Genomic DNA, 20,903 nt, shown 5'->3' on the forward strand with positions numbered 1-20,903 from the left:
GGCAATACAAAGTAACAAGAAAAGTTGAATTGCCAAAATGCGACAAGAGAAAGTTCGCGTGTTGACAGTTCAGATTTTTCCATTTTAAAGAAATATTTAAAGAGCTAAAGGAAAAGGGCTCTGGACAAATGATTAACCAAATAACGAATATAGATTTCTTTAATTACAAAATTAACATTAATGTGTAATTAATTTACAAAATAGGAAAAGAACATATTTGTACCTTTGAGTATTAACTGTAATTTGCGCTCTAACTACCCCCTTTAAATAAATTAATATTAAATTTAAATTCAGTCAGAGAATGGGGGAACCTAACATAAAAGTGATTGAGTAACAATGGCCGCCATGATGAAAATCAGTGCCACCATTAGTTTGTGGGCTTTTTTTTTTACTCTAGAAATTACAAAATTAATTATTTTATTCTTTAAAACAATAACAAAATTAGGGAGAAAAAAAATGAAATGTAAATGAAAACAACCAATAAATAAGTCTGGTTTGACAAAACTATAGCCATGATTGGTTCTTAATTCTTTATGACTTTATTAATTATCATTCGACATGACTAAATATTGTCGAAACGCTATCTATTATGAATTCTTATAATTAAACCTTTTTTAAAACAGGTAAAAGTGGGGGATTATTACAAAAATGTTTAAAATTTTTATTTCAGAGTTTTAAATTAATTAGATATAATTCATTATTAATTTGACAATAAATATAAACATTTGACTTTTTAACAACACGAATTGTAAACATTTATTTAGAAGCTAAATTCGATGAAGATTTTTTGTTTTGAGAAAAATTGATATGATACGTTAATTTTTAATTTTAACTGGTAACTAGATAAATATTATTACAATAATTCATGTAACATATATATATTTTTTCCCCCAATTTTGGGTCTTGTTTCAGTAGGACATACGATAATTAGAAGATTATTAAAGGAGAAAAATTATTTTATTTTTGATAGGAAAAAGTTCGTCTTTAATTTTTACTTATGAATGAATTAAGCCTGATTACGATTAAAGTTTAGTCATTCAAACGTTTTGTGTTACCATAGTATTAAGTTATTTAGTCATAATAATTTGTATGACTAAAACTTGAACATAGTCATAATGGAGCTGACTGAATTCCGTCCAAACACTGAAGTAAAGGAAGAAATAAATTTTAAGTTATCTATTTCCAAGAATTAACTTCAACATACTATAATTTATTAACTATAATTATTTTAAAACTATGAAAATTTCGTTTTGACGAATTTCGCTTTTTATTCTCAATTTGAACCACATAAACTTTCAGGCAGGTTAACTAACTCTAAGGCTCTTTGAATGGGCACACAAAGACACAAGAAAGGGTATGTGAGACCTTGTGCGGTTTTTTTTTTAGGAGACTTAATGATGAGGGTTTCTTGGAAAGTTTTGGCATTTGACGTTAGTAAAATCGCAATATCTAGCATAAATCGTGGAGAACATGAGGCGGGAAAGAACAAGCCGTCTTGCTAGGAAAATCTAAAAAGTAGCTTATTTGTGGAATTAGATATGTTCCAGAATTGCTTACAGAAACTGCACCCACAGGACAGCGCCCAAAAAATTGCATAAACGGTCGTACAAACTGGGAATATAAAACCAGTGGTACAGGAACTCTGGCCATGCCTAGTAACCATCAACTCAGGCTTGTTCCAGGACAGCAGTACCCCCGGTTTCATCTCAGCCCAAGATGCTCACAGACTTGGGCTTTCCAAGACTACTGTACGTAGATGTGGACGGATGAGTGCATGCTCATCGTGGGTTTTAAGGGAAATGAGAAGGGGAAATGTTTCCTATTCCTTAAGGAAATAATATGCCAAGTATTAGGTAATCATGACTTAATTGTCAATTCTTATGACTTCAATGAATGACTAAATACTAAGAAGACATCTCCCAGTAAAAGTGTGAATTGATAATAAATCGAATAACTATCGAATCATAAGAATCGAACTAAATTTTGCGCAACTCTGTAATACCCATCTCTGGCCACTTATTATTGAAAAATTTATTAAAAGATGATGAATTAGAGTATTTAATAAATATTGTGACCAGTTTCACAATACAGTAAAATCTAACGAGATTGGCTAACCTCATAATAACGTAATTACGTCACAGATTGGGATACCATTTCTTTATATTTTTTAACAAAATACCTTAAAATTAGAATATTTATTCTTACTTTGTCTTTTAACTTTATCACTTACAAAATTCTTCTTCTTTTTTTCCTACAAATTATTCTTCACATTGCACTATTCTAAGTCTTGTAAAAATCTTTTAATTCTCACTTGCATGGCCTGCATTGCATTTATTGCATCACTAGCGTGACAAAATGTTTGTATCGATTAGTTGCAGGCATATTTTTTAATCGTCTGCAATACTTTCTAATGAGCTTGTCTACTGCTCAATAATGCCAACCTTCATTTTGAAGCAAAACAAAATATCTCTTCAATATTTATACATTTTTGTTTAAATAAAAGAAAGTGACTAGTAAACAAAATTATTGGAAATTGCTTTTCTTTCACATTGTTGAGTGTGAACACGATTTCCACGCTAAAATCCATAATTAAACAAAAAGATGAAAATTTTGTACAAAAATCCACCCCGAAATTGTTTTGAAAACAATTTAAAATCCAGCTGGCTCATGTTTGGTTCAAATAGCCAATTCCGGTTCGGGCAATGTTTGTAGATAATCATGTGGGCTGATTGGCGATCTTGGCTGGAGATAATCTTCAAAGTCGGTCTCCGGAATCTCGGCCAAGATTTCCGAACTGACTCTGCTAATCGGCGCCACCGGGAACAAGGGCGGCCTGGGCAGATTGCTGCCCATGCTGATTGGCTCGCTCGGAGAACTCATGTTCGCCAGCCGGTCGCAAATCTTCTCAAAGCTGATACGATCTTTTGGTTCGGATTTCCAGCAGAGTCGCATCAGATTACAAATGCCCATTGGAGTGTCCTCTGGTGCAATCAGCATGATACCTTGCAGGATCAGCCTAACCACCTGCAAGCAGAAATGCAAGTATTAGCTACACTCCCCAAAACAGGAAGAACATTTGAAACGCGCACTTCCGGTGGAAACTTTATAGTAAGCGCTTTGAACGAGTTATTCTTGGCCTAATTAAAAGGGAAATAGGTGGTAATTTCTTCCTAGCATCTCGGAACGTCCGCTTAGTAACGGAACCGTTCCAGAAAATAGTCAATGGTCTACTAACCTCTTCATTACTGTGGCCGAAATATGGTTGCTTGCCCAGACTGTAAATCTCCCAGAGTACGACTCCGAAGGACCAGACGTCCGACTCCAAGGTGAACCGTCCGTAGGTGATGCTCTCCGGCGACATCCACCTAATTGGCAGCAAACGAGAACCACCCACCTGAAACAAGCATTTCTTTTTTTTTTTTCTTCTTGGTTTTTCACTTCTTTAGACTTCACACTTCTTGCAAGCGTGGAAGTCATGTCCAGGTTCTTATCTAGAATTTTCTCTTGAAGTACACGCAGTGAAAAAATCTAGTATACAAAAAAAGTTAAGTAGTAAAATGTTGCCCATAATATTAGACGAGTTTTACGTCCAACTGACAAACCAGGCGTTGTGGAAGGAGGCGACTAGCAAGCATATTTTTACCATAAATTTCACTTTTAAAAAAATCCAGGCTCTAGCCTGGGAATCCAATCAAATGCCTCAATACATTTTAGCTGGGCGAGCCTCGCCTCTAACCACTCGGCTACCGAGCCATCTCTCAAATATCACTGAAATTCATTATGAGAAACAATATTTAGAACTAACATTAAAAGTTAGTCATTTACATATATTCAAATTTTAAAACTAATATTGTTTCTTATAACTACTAAACGAAAGTTAGCATGATAGATACTGAGGATAGAACCTGCGGTAGACCGAACCATCTTAAAGAATGAAAGGTGACGGCTGTTATACAATTCCTTAACCGCGATCTCAATCATTTACCTTGTAGTAGTCACAGGTGTAGACATCACGACTCATGCCGAAGTCGGCAATCTTGACGGTGAGGTTGTCGCCCATCAGACAGTTCCTGCACGCGAGGTCTCTGTGCACAAAATGCTGTCCGGCCAAGTATTGCATTCCGCTAGCGATTTGTTTAGCAATGTGCAGTAAAGATTCCTGCATATTACAATCATTCATTTTAAAATTACAAAAAAAAGAGAGGGGTAGGAAAATAAGTCACTTCCTTAATGACGTGTGTGCGTACCTTGCTCAGTCTTGGGATGTCAGCATTTGTCTTCCAGAAAGTTCTTGAGTTACTTCTCAACACCTCGGTCAGATCGCCGTGCGACATAAACTCGAACACCATCCATGGGCTCTTTCCTGGTTCTGCAATATTAGCAAATGATTGTAAGAAATTTTCTTGGCATATCTTTGAGGTGATTTTACATAATTAATGACATGTTTATTATTTCCTTTTCCTTCCACTTCTGGCTATTGGCAAGGCGATTCAAGTCAAAGATTTCTTCTAGAATAAAACCGACCATGACATTGTGGGGACATCGCTAACATCACCAGCCTTTTGCTCAGCTTCACAGAGGTCACTCACCATACCAAGATTTCACCACCCATCAAGCGCCACTGAATCACGCTCTGAGTGATTTCAACCACCCACCTAAAGCACCAAGAATCCGTCATCCTCACTTCCATCCTAAATGATACACCTGAATTCCTGCTTTTATTATTTGGTCCCGATTGGTAAATGTGAATCCCAAAGCTACAGCTCCTCCAACCAGGCATTTCAATCTCTTAGTCAGAGACAAATAGGTCCAATTCGTGCGAGATCAGATCTTTTTGTTCTCACATTTCTTTTAGCATTGTTTTCTGGATCTCGGATCGGAAGGCCTATTTGAGTATAAAGAACGGATTTGTATCGAAAGGCTGAATTTGCTGTTAAAATTTCGAGTTTGATTTCGACCGGAATTATTCTTTTGCTGATTGGATTTCCTTCCTAATTGCTCTGCAATTCGATTAAATTGCCTGTTGGGGAGAGGAGCAAGGCATTCTTCCGTCTAAAGTACCATTTCCGCACAATGTTCGCCACTGCCTTATTAAGACCGTTTAAAAGTCTGAATTTAATTTCAACTTCTTAGAAAATTCCAAAAGAACCACAGAAGTACCGGAAGTAACAGAACAGAATTTTTTTTTATTCACTTTTATGAGAATTTTCAGAAAATGCCTCCTAAATTTCTCTTAACTTCGTATTTTTCATTTTGAATGATTTTGCTGGGTAAATTCTTTTTGGTCAAAGCGTTGCGATAAGTGCACAACTTGAGAAACAGCAGTTGGAGAAAGCAGCGGATTGTTTTGGTAAATTATCAAAGGGTTCGTACCTTTGAAGACGACGCCAAGCAGGGACAAGATGTTTGAATGTTGGAATGATGCCATGATCTCCACTTCACGCATAAAATCTTCTTCAGCTTCCTTGGTCGCCGTGTCTTTCAGCACTTTCACAGCCACCGTTTCAATGATGCCACTTTCCAAATGTAGTTGACCTGATGAACAAAAAAAAGCAGAAGAATTAGCGTACTGAACGAAAATTAATCCATATTATTTGGTCATTTCGTGGAAACAATCATTTCACGACATTTGATTGATATGACCGTATTAGACATATTGCTCTACTGATGCCCAAAATGCCAAAAAGAAAATCTAAACTTTACGTGATTATCAGTTTTTGGGTTGTGCGATAATTGCAGACCAAATCGTAAAAAATAACTTTCTAGAACTCTGGAAACCACGAAACAAATACTTCCGGTAAAACTCGAAATCGGAAATCTGCAGGAACATTCTCTCTTTCCGCCGAAATTCTCGTAATTAATTTTTCTAGAAAATGAGAATTTTTAGTGAAAAAATAGTCGGCCACACTGTTGATTCTGACGTGTACATCCTCCATCCAACTCAGTACTTCAGCTTCAATTTTAGTGGACATCGCAAAAAAACTGGAAAATATGTTCTGAACTTCCGGTCCAGATCTTCTGTGAATGAGGACCGTACATTATACTTGAATAGCATTTCTAAGGGAAGGGTTACCAACCCCTTCATCCAGGAGTACTCTTAATCGAACTGTTCCGGAAAATGGTTGAAGCCGGTTTTGTTTTCAAACATTTCCGGTGATAACGTGATGATGGAAAATTTCTCACGATCTTGGTACTACTTCCTGTTAACACAAGCAATTAAAAAGAAAAAACAACTCACTTACCTTTGTAAACCTTGCCAAAGCAACCTTCGCCAATCACGTGGGAAAAAGTAAGTGAATCTCTGCTGAGCGCCGGAAGTGGCACTGGTGGAGACTGAGGCTGTTCCGGTTCGGAGATCATGTACTGCGGATTTGTGGCATAACGATCGGCTGGCAGTAGGCTATTGCTCAGGCTCATCGGCGCGTTCTGTCCGGGAAATAACAATTTTAGTAATCAAGACTGATGATGGCACACTCAGCAGATTACATAACGCGCATTCACTCCACTAAATAATTACATTCAAAACAAATCACGTAATTAATGTTCACTAATAAAACGCTATCATTAAAGGAAGCGTGACGTAACAGCTCCCCCATAACCAAATTATGATTATTATTCTCTCAAAATATTGACTTTACTTTATAATCATCACATTTACCATTAAAATAAAATCCATGGCCTAGACTTGGACCATCGATAATCGAACCTCATTAGCTTTGTGAGCCTTAAATTATAACAAGCGGTGCTCGTATTTTCGAAAAGCAGGCAAAGAAAACTATAAAAATGTGTTTTTATAGTTTAAAAGTAGTAGCTTATAATTGAGAAAAACAAAGTGTACAAGAGAACAAAATTTCATACGAATACGTAGTTCAATGTGGGAGACATAGAACGGCCATAATTTTACAGAATTTCATGACCCAAAATATTTTCAACCCTTTATATCTTCTTCATTTATAGATCTGTGCACATAATAACTATAGCTTATAACTGAGAAAAACAAAGTGTACAAGAGAACAAAATTTCATACGAATACGTGGTTCAATGTGGGAGACATAGAACGGCCATAATTTTACAGAATTTCATGACCCAAAAAATTTTCAACCCTTTATATCTTCTACATTTATAGATCTGTGCACATAATAACTATAGCTTATAACTGAGAAAAACAAAGAGTACAAGAGACAAAATTTCATATTAATACGTGGTTCAATGTGGGAGACATAGAACGGCCATAATTTTACAGAATTTCATGACCCAAAAAATTTTCAACCCTTTATATCTTCTACATTTATAGATCTCTGCACATAATAACTATAGCTTATAACTGAGAAAAACAAAGAGTACAAGAGACAAAATTTCATATTAATACGTGGTTCACAGTGGGAGATATAGAACGGCCATAATTTTACAGAATTTCATGACCCAAAAAATTTTCAACCCTTTATATCTTCTACATTTATAGATCTCTGCACATAATAACTATAGCTTATAAGTGAGAAAAACAAAGTGTACAAGAGAACAAAATTTCATACGAATACGTGGTTCACAGTGGGAGATATAGAACGGCCATAATTTTACAGAATTTCATGACCCAAAATATTTTCAACCCTTTATATCTTCTTCATTTATAGATCTGTGCACAAAATAACTATAGCTTATAATTGAGAAAAACAAAGTGTACAAGAGAACAAAATTTCATACGAATAAGTGGTTCACAGTGGGAGATATAGAACGGCCATAATTTTACAGAATTTCATGACCCAAAAAATTTTCAACCCTTTATATCTTCTACATTTATAGATCTATGCACAAAATAACTATAGCTTATAATTGAGAAAAACAAAGTGTACAAGAGAACAAAATTTCATTCGAATACGTGGTTCACAGTGGGAGATATAGAACGGCCATAATTTTACAGAATTTCATGACCCAAAAAATTTTCAACCCTTTATATCTTCTACATTTATAGATCTATGCACAAAATAACTATAGCTTATAATTGAGAAAAACAAAGTGTACAAGAGAACAAAATTTCATACGAATACGTGGTTCACAGTGGAAGATATAGAACGGCCATAATTTTACAGAATTTCATGACCCAAAATATTTTCAACCCTTTATATCTTCTTCATTTATAGATCTGTGCACAAAATAACTATAGCTTATAATTGAGAAAAACAAAGTGTACAAGAGAACAAAATTTCATACGAATACGTAGTTCAATGTGGGAGACATAGAACGGCCATAATTTTACAGAATTTCATGACCCAAAAAATTTTCAACCCTTTATATCTTCTTCATTTATAGATCTGTGCACATAATAACTATAGCTTATAACTGAGAAAAACAAAGTGTACAAGAGAACAAAATTTCATACGAATACGTGGTTCAATGTGGGAGACATAGAACGGCCATAATTTTACAGAATTTCATGACCCAAAAAATTTTCAACCCTTTATATCTTCTACATTTATAGATCTCTGCACATAATAACTATAGCTTATAACTGAGAAAAACAAAGAGTACAAGAGACAAAATTTCATATTAATACGTGGTTCACAGTGGGAGATATAGAACGGCCATAATTTTACAGAATTTCGTGACCCAAACAATTTTCAACCCTTTATATCTTCTACATTTATAGATCTATGCACAAAATAACTATAGTTTATAATTGAGAAAAACAAAGTGTACAAGTGAACAAAATTTTATACGAATAGGTGGTTCAAAGTGGGAGATATAGAACGGCCATAATTTTATAGAATTTCATGACCCAAAAAATTTTCAACGCTTTATATCAGTGGTTCCTAACCTTTTCAAAGACGCGGTACACAATTATACGTATATATTTTTCTCGCGGAACACTAACATTAAATAATTTGAACTTTGGTATTTAGCAAGAACTTAAAATTAAATTCAAATTAAAAAAAAAAAGGAACAATTTTTTGTTTTCGTATCTTTCCTAAGTTTCTAAATTTCAATACATTTAAAATTGAAATTTCGCGGAACACTTGGACCATATTCGCGGAACACCGGTTAAGAACCACTGGATTACTGTCCTGTTTTGAGAAAAAAAAAAGATATTACACTAAATGATTATATTTTTTAAAGGAATAGATAAGCCAAATGATATATTTGCGGAAAACATCATTCGACCCTGAGGTCGTTCTGTTGGAGGGTAACAGTACATGGAGGCAGTTCTGGACAGTTGTCCGGAAATGCACTGCTGACTTGAGGACACTGCTCAGTAACAGAGCAGCTCAAAAGTGAAGTTTCTCAGTTAAAAATGTTGTGATTAAAAACTAGACTCATATTTCCAACATCTTAGCCGAGAAACTTGGACTTTGGATCTTCAATAGTGGCATTTGCGCAGGTGCAGGAGGCTGTGTTCTATCCTCTAGTCTTTCTTGAACGTTCAGATTTTGTTTATTCGAAGAGCAGTTATTTATTTTTCTTCATATATCGGATAACAAATAAGTAGTGCTATAAGAGGCTAATAAAAGATTTATTTAAAGATGAAAATCGTCATAGCCTGAAGGGAAGCTGTGACGCACTACGTTATACGTAAGAAATTGAGCACTCAAACTTGAAGAAAAATGATTTTTATAAATTGAGGGATAAGAGTTTGTAAAATACATTTTTCTTTTGTCTTTTATTTAATTAAACCACATATTTTTACTTTATAATTTAATACAAAAGGTTGGAATGACCCAAATAGCTTTCTTATTTAAAATACTTCTGTTTTTTCTCTAAATCAAACATAACTGTTTGTATAAATAGATTGTTGAACTGACTTGAAGAGAACTGACGAAGACTTTGAGATGCCCTAAATAATTGGAATGAAAATTGGAAGTTACCTGTCCTCTCCTTCGTTTGCCGTTCATGTCGGCTCTTCGTTTCTTCTTGTACTTGGTGTAGCAGCAGACGGTGAAGAGTATGACGGCGGACATCAACGCAACCAGCATAACTGTGGCGACCAACAGAGGTATTGGAAAGTCGCCTTCTATCAGACGTACCTCTTCTTTGCTCACCGGTTTGGAGGTCTGCAACAAATCATTCACAAGATTCAAACAAATCAATAATAATTCAATTTAAAATAAATACAAAATAGTATATCAATCTGCCATACAAACCGGCCTACTGGAGGTGACATTGGAGGCTGTAGAGTTGAAGCCGACATTGCTTGGCGGTATTATGTTGAGAATCGTACTTGGTGTCAGCGGCACTGAAATAGAATAAAATATCTTGTATTATCACACTATGATGAGGGCCGTTTATTCAGTAACATTTTACCTTATAATTTATTAGATTCATTTCTTTTGTGTTTTCATAATCTGTAATTTTATTAGCATCAGTTTTTCACCAGACATAACCTTCAGATGATGAAAAACAACAATAACCTTTCAGATTTTAAAAACCGTTCTTAATACGTAGATAAAACAGTAATAAAAAATTTGACAGCTATTGTTAAACAATAATTAATTGAAATAAGCAAAAGGAAGATAGAGTATTGCCAATTTCGGACAATATTTTTTTATTTTGCCGAACTTTCGACCCAGGGACTAGGTTACCTTCTGGGCTGTGCAACGTAAACACTTTACAGTAACAGATTGTAATGTACATTAATTTCATATAAAAAAAATAGTTTACCTATTGTTTACGTCTTCTGTCCTGGATATTTAGGTACTGAATGTGGTTGGTTTTAAAATAATCTACATAGTTTGCGAACAGGTTGTCAGTGTAGCCAATTGTCAGAAAAAATATTTATTTACGTGTTTTGTAAAATTTCTGTCCCAAGATCGCAAGCTTGTCAAAAAAATAAATTAGAAATTATGACTGAAATTGGTAATAATCTTTCTTCTGTTTGTATTAATGGAAACAATGAACAATATTCTATAATATAAAATAAGGAAGTTTTTTAACAATGTGGGTTATGAGTAGGGTGTAGATTTTCTTATGGGAATGCATCTAGTAATATAGCAACAGATCCGAGGTGAATTCCAATTGGAACAATCCCTTTGGGGCAAAGGCTGATGGCAAAGCAATATTATATTAGCACACGAATAATATTAACTCTAAATTAAACAATATCGAAGTTGCTGGCAACAGACTTGCAATTCACACTTCTACTTCTATGTACTATGCAGTTCATACGACTACTACTACTACTAAAGACAAAACGTAGAGCTCGCGCCACTTCTCTACATGTACATGCCTACCAACTGTCTTTAAATATTCGTACATTTGACAATTAATTATCTATATTAAAATAGATGATTACTTAAAATGAAACCAACTAATAGTTTTGACAGATACGGGAAGTAATGCGAGACAATCAAAGTAAAGCAGGTACTGCAGAAGAAGTGGTCCAGATGGGTAGCTGGAGAGAAGTTTCTGCGATTAACAATAGACCGCCTCGCTTGAAAGCGGATGTAGAAGCGGTAGCTATTGTTGGAGGAATGTTGAGGTCTATAGGAAATGCATTAACCACGGCCAGCCCGACACGAGGAAATGTCTGTTTCGGAAAGAGAGGAAGAGAGGAAGCCCAGTTTCTTTGCGAATAGAAGTTGAGAAATGTCGGTGGAAGGAGTCTGTTGGATGCACAATGTGAGCTCTAGTGCTAATTAATTGTATTTAACCGTTCTTTTGTTACTAGACGGAGATTGGAACCAACGATAGTTTGCACGAGAATGAAATGTACGTACTTAGAAGTCTTGTGTTTAGAATATACAATAGTATTTGTTTTGTCTCATTTCTTGTTGTGTGTACGGTGTCTTTAATGATTGTCAAGTAGTGGTTATGAAGCATGGCTTTGTAAGCGGAAGTTACCCTGTTCGAATCCCGTCTTCAGCTACTTTTTATAATGTTAGCAATGAATATGTGCTTCCGCTCGCGTTCTTTACATCTAACTGGTAGTTGTCGTTGAGCTCAGACTGAAAAAAAAATAGGCGATTACTTTACTGACAGTTAAAGCAGCCTATCGTACGGAGAACAAGTCATTTCTTTGGGAACAACAAGTCTGGAGCAACCACTCTCATGACTTCCTCAAAGTGCTAATCACCGAGTCTCTTCAAACTCTGAACTCCGTTTAATTCTCTCACGGTCATCTGGCTCTGGATTATCAAATCGTACCGAACGAATCTTTGAGATTCAGGCAGAATAAGCTCCACCCACTTCTAGTGAGTGTACGGGAAGAAAGTATTTTATGATGTAGGGTACTTGCTAGACACCCTGAACATAACCTTTATTTCCTGATCCGCTTACAAAATCACCGCCTCTTTGACATATAACTCAACTTTTTTTTTTGACCCAGGTCTCGAAAACTGTCACTCGAAACACACACAAAGTCTCTTCAATGAATTTGAAACTTGTTGTTAGCGTAGGAAAAATGTGACTTAACGAAAACAAAAGCATCAAAGGCAACGAAGTTTTCTCTTTGCAGAGGTACTTTTGCTTCTCAACGTTCGCACTCCGGGTTTTCAGAGATCATTGAATTTAAAGGCGCTGGGGGTATCTGCGGAGTTCCGATTCATTCAATGGAATCACTTCATTTTTGCCAACTGTTCTTTTAGTTTCAACTGTATGTTTAAAGGAAAATTTAAGCATTGGATTCTTTCTTTTAAAATTTATATTCTTGTCCGAAAAGACATCCTGTTTAATAAATAATTAATTAGTTGCAACCAATCCGAGTTTGAAGAAAATGACGTAATCCCAGGAGTGCATTTCCTCCTGAACGGTTTAGTTTCCGATTTGTTTCAGTTCCTCTAAAAAGCAATATGATCTTTTTAAAGACGGTGGGCTAACCAATCTAATTAGTAACCTCCGGTTTTGAACTTTGAACTTTGGTGAACATTTATTTTTAGGGCAACATTGGGGCTGTATCCTGCTAAACCGACACCTCTTCTGAATTCTCCAGTGTTATGGCGGGAACAACAGGTATGAAAAGGTTATGAACGCTAGAGAAGGTTTTTTTTTGTATTGTTTTGAGTACTGTATGTAACCAATTTGTATTGTTTACTTGTTTCGTCTTTTAAATAAAGACTTTGTCAAGCATTATTATTTAGTATAATAGTATTGTTTGGTATAATAATATAACATCCAGTTTGACCATTTATGAAATTTTACAGCGAATAATATTAGATTATTACGAAACACCGAAGTATTTTTGGTTTAGTTTGTATGATCTGCCAAGATGGAGGATGGTACACTGACCTGTAAGTCGGTTGGGACATCTGAGGTCGCTGGTGGGTGTGCTGTTATCGTGTGGACAGACGCAGGTGTGGCTGTCATTGTCGACGTCGGCGCAGGCCGCTTCAGGTCCGCATACACTCGGAGCAGATCTGCACGAACCTGGGTAGATTGGTTTGCTTTCTGAAACAGGTAAAGAAACGTAATGATTCATTATGCAGTTATCTAATTGCTTCTGCACTTTATAAATGCAATTGCCTTACGACTCAACATTGGAGAACTAATATCAACTGGTACAGATTCTCAGCATCAAGGCGGTTGAAGATAGCACTTTGTCCCTGAGAAGGAATGCCGATTGTAATATGGCATCTTGTTACAAAGCTGCTATTTAGCGAAACATTTTTTAACGCAATCAATAGCTGTAGCTTGCGGAAAGATCTCACCCATTATCTAAGGAATAGTAAAGACCACAGCTCTGATACGACCCCAACGTAATCTGAGACTAAAGAAAAAAGTGAAGTTTGATAGCTTTTTCGAGCTCAGAGAAGCATCATTCGAAACCATTGAATGAATACAGTACCCTTCAGCAACCAAGCTGAGTACCTTTTCGACAAAATTTAAGCCAGCAGTGAGTACCTGTCGAAAAGTACATCACTAACTTTGGCGGGGAAATTGCAGTTATTGATTTGCTAGCAGAAGATTTATAAAAAGAAGAATGTAGAACCAAATGCTTTGTTATGGTGATAGATGCAGCAATTTTAGCCGTGATCAACTCTCCTGAACACATCTTAAGAAGACATCATTGCTTCTCAGAAGAAATACTGACTGTTGACCATTTTAATGTCCTGAGAAAGAACTTGGACATCATTATTGAGAGGAGAAATGGATGATTTTAAAATTAGCCAGTACTCCGTGCTGGACTGGAACTTGAAGGAACCGTATTTGGTGGTAGCTGACACTGCAGGCAGGATATAAGGTGACCTTAGGCTCCAGTCATCGTTTCCACAATGGCAGGAGCCATTGGGCGACACTTTCTGAACGTATCGTGACTGAGGCTTACATAAATAAGAAGCTAGGAATGAGAAGTAGCCGAAGGACGGGACTCAGGAACTAGCAACCACTGGCTCAAATTTAAGAACGACTCCTTTACTGAAACACTGTATAAGGGCGCTGACGTTTTCCTATGGCAGCAAATACATATTTTGAAGAGATGTCAGCTAGTTCAGATTACTTGATTGCAGTAAAATATTAATGGAATACAGAAATGGCGGATGGTTCTAATTTCAATGACAGCAGACATGTGCACAAATCTGAAGCTAATCTAGGATACAAGTGGATTTAATTATATGAGAGATGGTAATTGCATAATTGAGTGCACGCTCCCCCCACCACCTCTGTATCAGAACATCTGGTGTGAAACACTCACACGACTATATTCTGGCCTCTTACCTCTTTCCCGGCGGAAGACGGCGATCGTGGCCGAGTTGGAGTCCTCCAACCGGATGTAACATTTCACCGAGTGCGTTTTCCACCATCCCGAGTTGCTCATTCTAATTGTAAGGTTTAAGGACTCCTGTTGGGATAACATCTCCTTTGATACACAACAAGTACATGAAGAACTAATTACACTGTCCCTTATCCCCAGACTGGGGCACCATTCAAATACTATTTTAATCTCCTCTGATCTTAATTAGCCATCTGTGTTCAACCAAAGACAAACCCCTGCACTTTGTCCAGTAACAATCTTAAACGTATTCAATATAACAAACTTAAAACTTGGACTTAACTGTTTTTAAAACACAAAAATCGAGGGAAACCATCAACTTCTTTCCTGCGTTCATCATAGAACTTGATCAATCTTAATCTTTCTAGAATCTTATTAAACAACTTTCGCCAAACAAGAACATTGTTTTGGAAACCTTCAACTTCTTCCCTGAGTTTATCATAGAACTTGATCAATCTTCCCTGACTTCATCATAGAACTTGATCAATCTTAATCTTTCTAGAATCTTATTAAACAACTTTGGCCAAACAAGAACATTTTTTAAAGAAACTGGCGAATCACATTTCTAACCGGTATATTTTTAAGATCTAAACCTTTTACTTTTAAAATATGTCCAGGAAAAAATTTAGTTTTAAGACTGTTCCGGTTGTATGACGTCACTAGACTTCCTTCTAAAGGGTCATTTCAAGGTGATGTACAATTTACTATGGTTTATACAAGCGGCGACTTTGATCAGAATACATGAGTTAATATGAAAAGAGGAAATCTGCTGTATTTTCTTATTGCGGAGACTTTAAATACAATTTCCCGTGGAAATTGAATGCCAAAAATTTTGACACTATCATAAAGCATTTCCTTCAATAACAAGGAAGTAAAAGAAAGAGTCGCTACTAAAACTGATAATAAGCTAAGACAAGTTTGAGCTTGCCGAGAATTAAGATGGCCCCCCTCAAATACTTATTTGTAATTTCCTTCAAAGAAATCTGTTGTTAAGAATAATATTAGATTAGATTATTAGCGAATGAATCAATGTTTAGAAATGTCCATTTAATGACTGGATAGGCTTTATCTGACTTTTTGGTTAAGAATTTTTTTTAAAAAAGAGATTATGCGATTTTGATGACGCAATAGTACATTCCGGAAATATTGTACAGCTTATTTAGTAAGAAGTTTGTTGGTTTGTCTATATTTTTATTAATATATTTGGTAATAAAAGAGGATGGATTGTCTTAACGAATACGAGGAAAGAAGAACCCGTGTTAAATGAGTGAGCAAAGAGATTCTAATCAGAATTAGACGGACAGAGTTACGCATGACAGTAGAGTGGCATTCATTATTCATTTTAAAGAGAAATGAGTGGATAGCTTTGGGCACGGGTTGCTCTGATGGGCCACAGCTTAAAGCGCTGCTCAAATAGCTTTATTCAGGACGGTATACTTTATATTTTTATTTTTTCTACCAACCACTCGGACAGAAAAGCCGAGTCGTCACTGGGATGCTGATTATATCTCCCCTTCCAGCCAACAACCACTTAGGGGGGCCCCCATTCATTTCAATCTCTTTATTTATTCACAATGTTTATTTTCTTTTCTTTTCATTCCGGTCCAAAATATTAACTGCTCAATAGCTCTTTCGTTCCTGGTGAATACTCAATATGTGCTATAAAGTCAAATAAACCGCTGATTAGGCAGGGATTAAGCTTCCAAACTTAGCACGATTAGGCAGGAGTTAAGCTTCCAAACTTAGCACGATTAGGCAGGAGTTAGCTTCCAAACTTAGCACGATTCCTCCAGTTTTCTGATACCTGATTCATCTTTCCTCACCAATAATTTACTATTTATTTAAATTTGCTTGTAAGTTTTACAACTTTCGGTGCTAACGCTGGACACGACTTCGGGGGGTGGATCGTTTAAAAAAAGAAAAAACGCCAAATTTATTCATAAAAACTGACGCTCCGTCTTACGACGATCTTTCTTCCAGATTTAGAGGGCAGCTAAACTCTACTTCCCCGGGGAATTGCTTGAAGAAACATTTTCCTGGATAGTACATACGAGTTTTCCGGAAACTCTTAACCTTATATCCTGTCTGATTCTTGAATATGCAAGTTGTGACAGGAGTCTGTAGACCAGTGCTTCCCAACCTTTTTCTGGTCCATGGCACATTAGTCAAGGTACCAAATAGTAAACGGCACACTGGAACTGAAATGCTCTCATTTCATTTTAAAATGACGTATTAAGCTCAACTAGTGCTATAATAACAACACTATTACAATCCTACAAAAAATACTAATTTTCGTGGCAGGCTGAAACATTAATAACATACCCAATCATTACCGTTTTCTGTCAATACGATTAACTACATGTATACAGTAGCAATGAATCTTATGACAAAGAAATTCTTTATTTTAATGCCCATTATTGATGCCAAGAAGTGCCTGTAATTCATCCGTAACTACAAAGAAAGTGATTAAAAGCACCTCTAAATGAGATTAAAGTTACAAAAACTAAACAGTTCAATAAAGAAGAACGAAAGCTATGATATATTTTACTAATTCTCCATCTTGAATCCTGTTGAAGCAAGCTAACTCCAGTCTGCCAGTGGTCAAGCTAGATAATTGGCAAAACTGTGTTGCTTTAATTTTTATATATGACTAGCCTACTTTTGTGTTAATATTTGTTGTTAATTTAATATTTATCAGAGCAATTGGAAATTAGGGATAGTACTTAAAAGAAATATAGTTTTGTTATTAACTGAGAAAGCTAACTGTTAATGATACATTTCAGTAAATTGCGTGACATTTGTACTATTGCATTGTGGGTAAGTACAGAAATTGGAATCAGTGAACGAGTTGTTGGAATCGATTCCAACAACTCGGTTCACTGATTCAAATCCAACGACTCCAAAGGTGGACTCGTTCTGCCCATCAGTGTTGATACTGTTATGTGGCGTCACCGCCATGCAGAACTGATGAAGTGAGGTTTGTTTTGTTTAGAAACTAATGGTTTTTTAGGCATCATTTTGTGTTTTATTTCATTATAGGAATATGAGGTTATATTACTTTAACTTATAATTAATTTTAATGCAACGCCATTATAATTTTTTTAATTTTTTGCCACGGCACACTTCTACTGTAGACTAAAAACAGTATATAGCATATCGATAGCACACAATCTAAATTCCTAAAACTTCTATCTTCACTTTTCGAGATGATGATGTCCTTCTCAATGACCAGGAATAGATGTTCCAGACTGAATTTCTTTTCTCGATTTCCGAGTCCCAGCTATTCCATCCAAAGACTCTAATTGACGTCCTTGGTCAATCATTATGTGGTGTAGGTTCCCATTCGTTTCAACAGAGACACTGCGCGCCAAGAATCTTCAAACGCTTTCACTAACGCTAAAGAGGTCATCTGGAGTATCTGCGAAGCACACAGCTGAAGCTAGTGGTGAACGTCTGACGATGTGGAAGTGTTGTTTATCCAACAATTACAGTTTAGAGCAGGATTGTATTATTGATCAATAAGTTGTATGGCAGCCTGTATAACATTCCTTATTTTGCTTTTTGTGCGCACTTTGTTACAGGGTTAGGGGAGAATTTCCTGCCGCGGGGCCAATAACAGATCAGCAATAAATTTCCTCCTGGAATGGTATCCCTGAGGCTTGAACTCGCTTGGATAAATATCTGACTGGAAAGCCAAAGATTTTATTTTCCTCTTTTGCTTTCTGACTCTTCCTTCTACGTCATAACAAGTTCTCTATAGAGCTACGAGTAGTGGGGGGGAAAGCTCCCTCAGAATCTATCCTCCTTTTTTTGTTTACTTTTCCCTCTAAACTAGTGATTATCTATCAAGTACTTATAAGAAGTGACTGTGTAACGAACACTCCTAATTTGGAGGTAACAGGCTGACCGTAAATGCTATTGCACTTGAACACGTATTGGAAATCCGGAAAAGACCGTAAATCCATAAATGTTGGATAATATTTTTGATTTCGTATCCATCGTAGCGCACATATCGCTGACCGGATTCGGACTTCCGTCGCAAATAGATTAATCAGTTTGCAGAAAAAGATGTTGACTTGTTTCCGTCTCGCACACTACACCGGCTGACTGCGCCGCCTCTGATGGTGGATGCAAATCCGAAACCAGTCAGCCATACCATTAACAAGCGCGCTACTATTAAAGCAGTAAAAGATAAAATGCATAATGTTGTAGTGGACACCTTTATTACAGTAATTACGTCAACAGAGAGTCGTGTGCGTGTGTTCATACCGGATTTGTATTTAATTTAAATATAAATTAATTAAGTATTCTGTCTGATTAGCGATCTACGCGTTCGGTGAAGTGAAGCAGAATAATTTCTCCTCCAATGTTTAAAGTTTAATGTTTGTAATATCTAATAACATGGCGGCCAATAACTTCATTACAACACGGCCTTGGGCAATATTTACACCACACGAGCATATTTAAATCCTATATTGTGCTTCAAGTGAAGAGCATCATATGTATAACTAAAATAAGTTTGAATTTAAATGTAAAACTTTCGCAAACTGTAAGAAAAATTACTCAATATAAAAACGGAAATTCAATCTGGTTTATAACGGTAATTAACGGAAGTGCCGTGAGATTACTGGAAACAAAAAATCTGATAAAATGGAAAATGCATTAATGGGGAAAGCCTGAACAATAGAATTCCAGCCATTCTCAGGAGCTACCACGTCACTTTGTGATCTCCCGCAGAAGATTTCACCTCACCTACAGATCGTCTGCAATCTCCCTCCACTAAGACTAGTAGCACCATTTCAGGTATGTATTAAACCGAGGACTGAATGGAGGGTGAACTGGACGGACCAGTACCAGAAGAGAGGCATTTGGTTCACCGATGGCTCCAAGATGGACTGTGGGACTGGGTCTGGAGTGTATGAGGTTAAACCCGAGGTACTCATTGAGAGATCTCTTGGGAGATACGCCACAGTCTACCAGGCCGAGGTTTTTTGCTATTAAAATATGTGCTGAGGAAAACCTGCGGATGGAACCTAGAAATAGGGAGATTCGTATCTTATCGGACAGCCAGGCTGCACTGAAGGCTCTTGTATCCTTCAGAATGACCTCTTCCCTGGTTTGGGAATGCAGGAAGGCCCTAGAACTACTGGCGCGGCACAACAAAGTTCGGCTGGAATGGGTGCCGGGTCATGTAGGGATTGAAGGGAATGAGAAAGCAGATCATCTGGCCAGGAATGGATCTAACACTCCTTTCATCGGTCCGGAGCCTGTTCTGGGGATCACCAGGGGTTCGGCTCGTGCGGCTCTCAGAGATTGGATCTGGAGGGAGCACGAAAAGAACTGGGTGATGTGACCTGGGGTTAAACACAGCAAGACCATGATGCCTTGGCTGTGTATGCAAAGATCCAAAGAGACCCTGTGTTTGGGCAGAAATCAGATTACTCTGCGAACCCAAATCCAACCTCAAATCGCTCGGATCTAGTTTAGGGCCATTTCGCTCTCTATACAGCACTTAAACTAGTTAAGCACGAAGAAGTACAATTACTTTTCACGGGGCACGGTAGGTTCAGGAAGCACCTGCGCAAGGTGGGGTTTATTAGCTCGGAACCATTGTGCAGATTGTGTCAGGAAGAGGAGGAAACGGCCTCTCACCTGCTGTTCGATTGCGTTGCAATCGAGCGTTTGCGCTATTAAACCTTTGGAACGCTGAGGCCGAAGGAGATAGTAGCGCAAAAAGAACTAGTAGGGAAAGTCCTCAACCTCTTTAGGAAGGGAGGGTTCTCTTACTAGAACTAAGAAGGGGCTGGCACAATAAGTCTTTTGTGGCTGCGGTGCCGTGGGGCGTAGGTACCGTCCCATCCATTATCTAATCTAATCTAAGACTATTAGCATCAAATAAAGATCACTATAACCAAGGTGTTAAAGCAGTCTGAGTAAGTGTTAGTACGGCGAATCCAAATCCAACCTCAAATCGCTCGGATCTAGTTTAGGGCCATTTCGCTCTCTAAACAGCACTTAATCTAGTTAAGCACGAAGAAGTACAATTACTTTACACGATACACTTTACAGCGTATGAATGTTTCACGCACTTGATTTCTGTTCCAAACTTATCTCTAGCCCACCAATCACAATTCTTCTGCAAATTAGATATTTTTATAAAATCGCGGAAATGAGCCACATTTGACTACCAACAGATAGAGTCTCTTAGTCT

At 36.9% G+C, this 20,903-nt stretch overlaps 1 protein-coding gene across 1 annotated transcript in view; it reads right to left on the bottom strand.

Moving 5' to 3' along the window:
• Window positions 1-141: 141 nt before the first annotated feature.
• Window positions 142-20,903, bottom strand: part of LOC141459768 (muscle, skeletal receptor tyrosine protein kinase-like) — a 50,411-nt gene continuing 29,649 nt past the window's right edge. Inside the window, exons 2-10 of the mRNA XM_074139179.1 lie at window positions 13,213-13,371; window positions 10,134-10,225; window positions 9,858-10,043; window positions 6,243-6,426; window positions 5,374-5,535; window positions 4,248-4,369; window positions 3,986-4,159; window positions 3,236-3,394; window positions 142-3,024 (exon numbers count right to left, since the gene is read on the bottom strand). Of these exons, the coding sequence (XP_073995280.1) occupies window positions 2,677-3,024; window positions 3,236-3,394; window positions 3,986-4,159; window positions 4,248-4,369; window positions 5,374-5,535; window positions 6,243-6,426; window positions 9,858-10,043; window positions 10,134-10,225; window positions 13,213-13,371 (1,586 nt within the window). The 3' untranslated portion in view covers window positions 142-2,676. The remainder of the gene's footprint in view (window positions 3,025-3,235; window positions 3,395-3,985; window positions 4,160-4,247; window positions 4,370-5,373; window positions 5,536-6,242; window positions 6,427-9,857; window positions 10,044-10,133; window positions 10,226-13,212; window positions 13,372-20,903) is intronic.

This window comes from Rhodnius prolixus, unplaced genomic scaffold (genome assembly GCF_049639745.1).
Source record: "Rhodnius prolixus isolate KJV_2025 unplaced genomic scaffold, Rpr scaffold_17, whole genome shotgun sequence".
Taxonomy (NCBI): Eukaryota; Metazoa; Arthropoda; class Insecta; order Hemiptera; family Reduviidae; genus Rhodnius; species Rhodnius prolixus.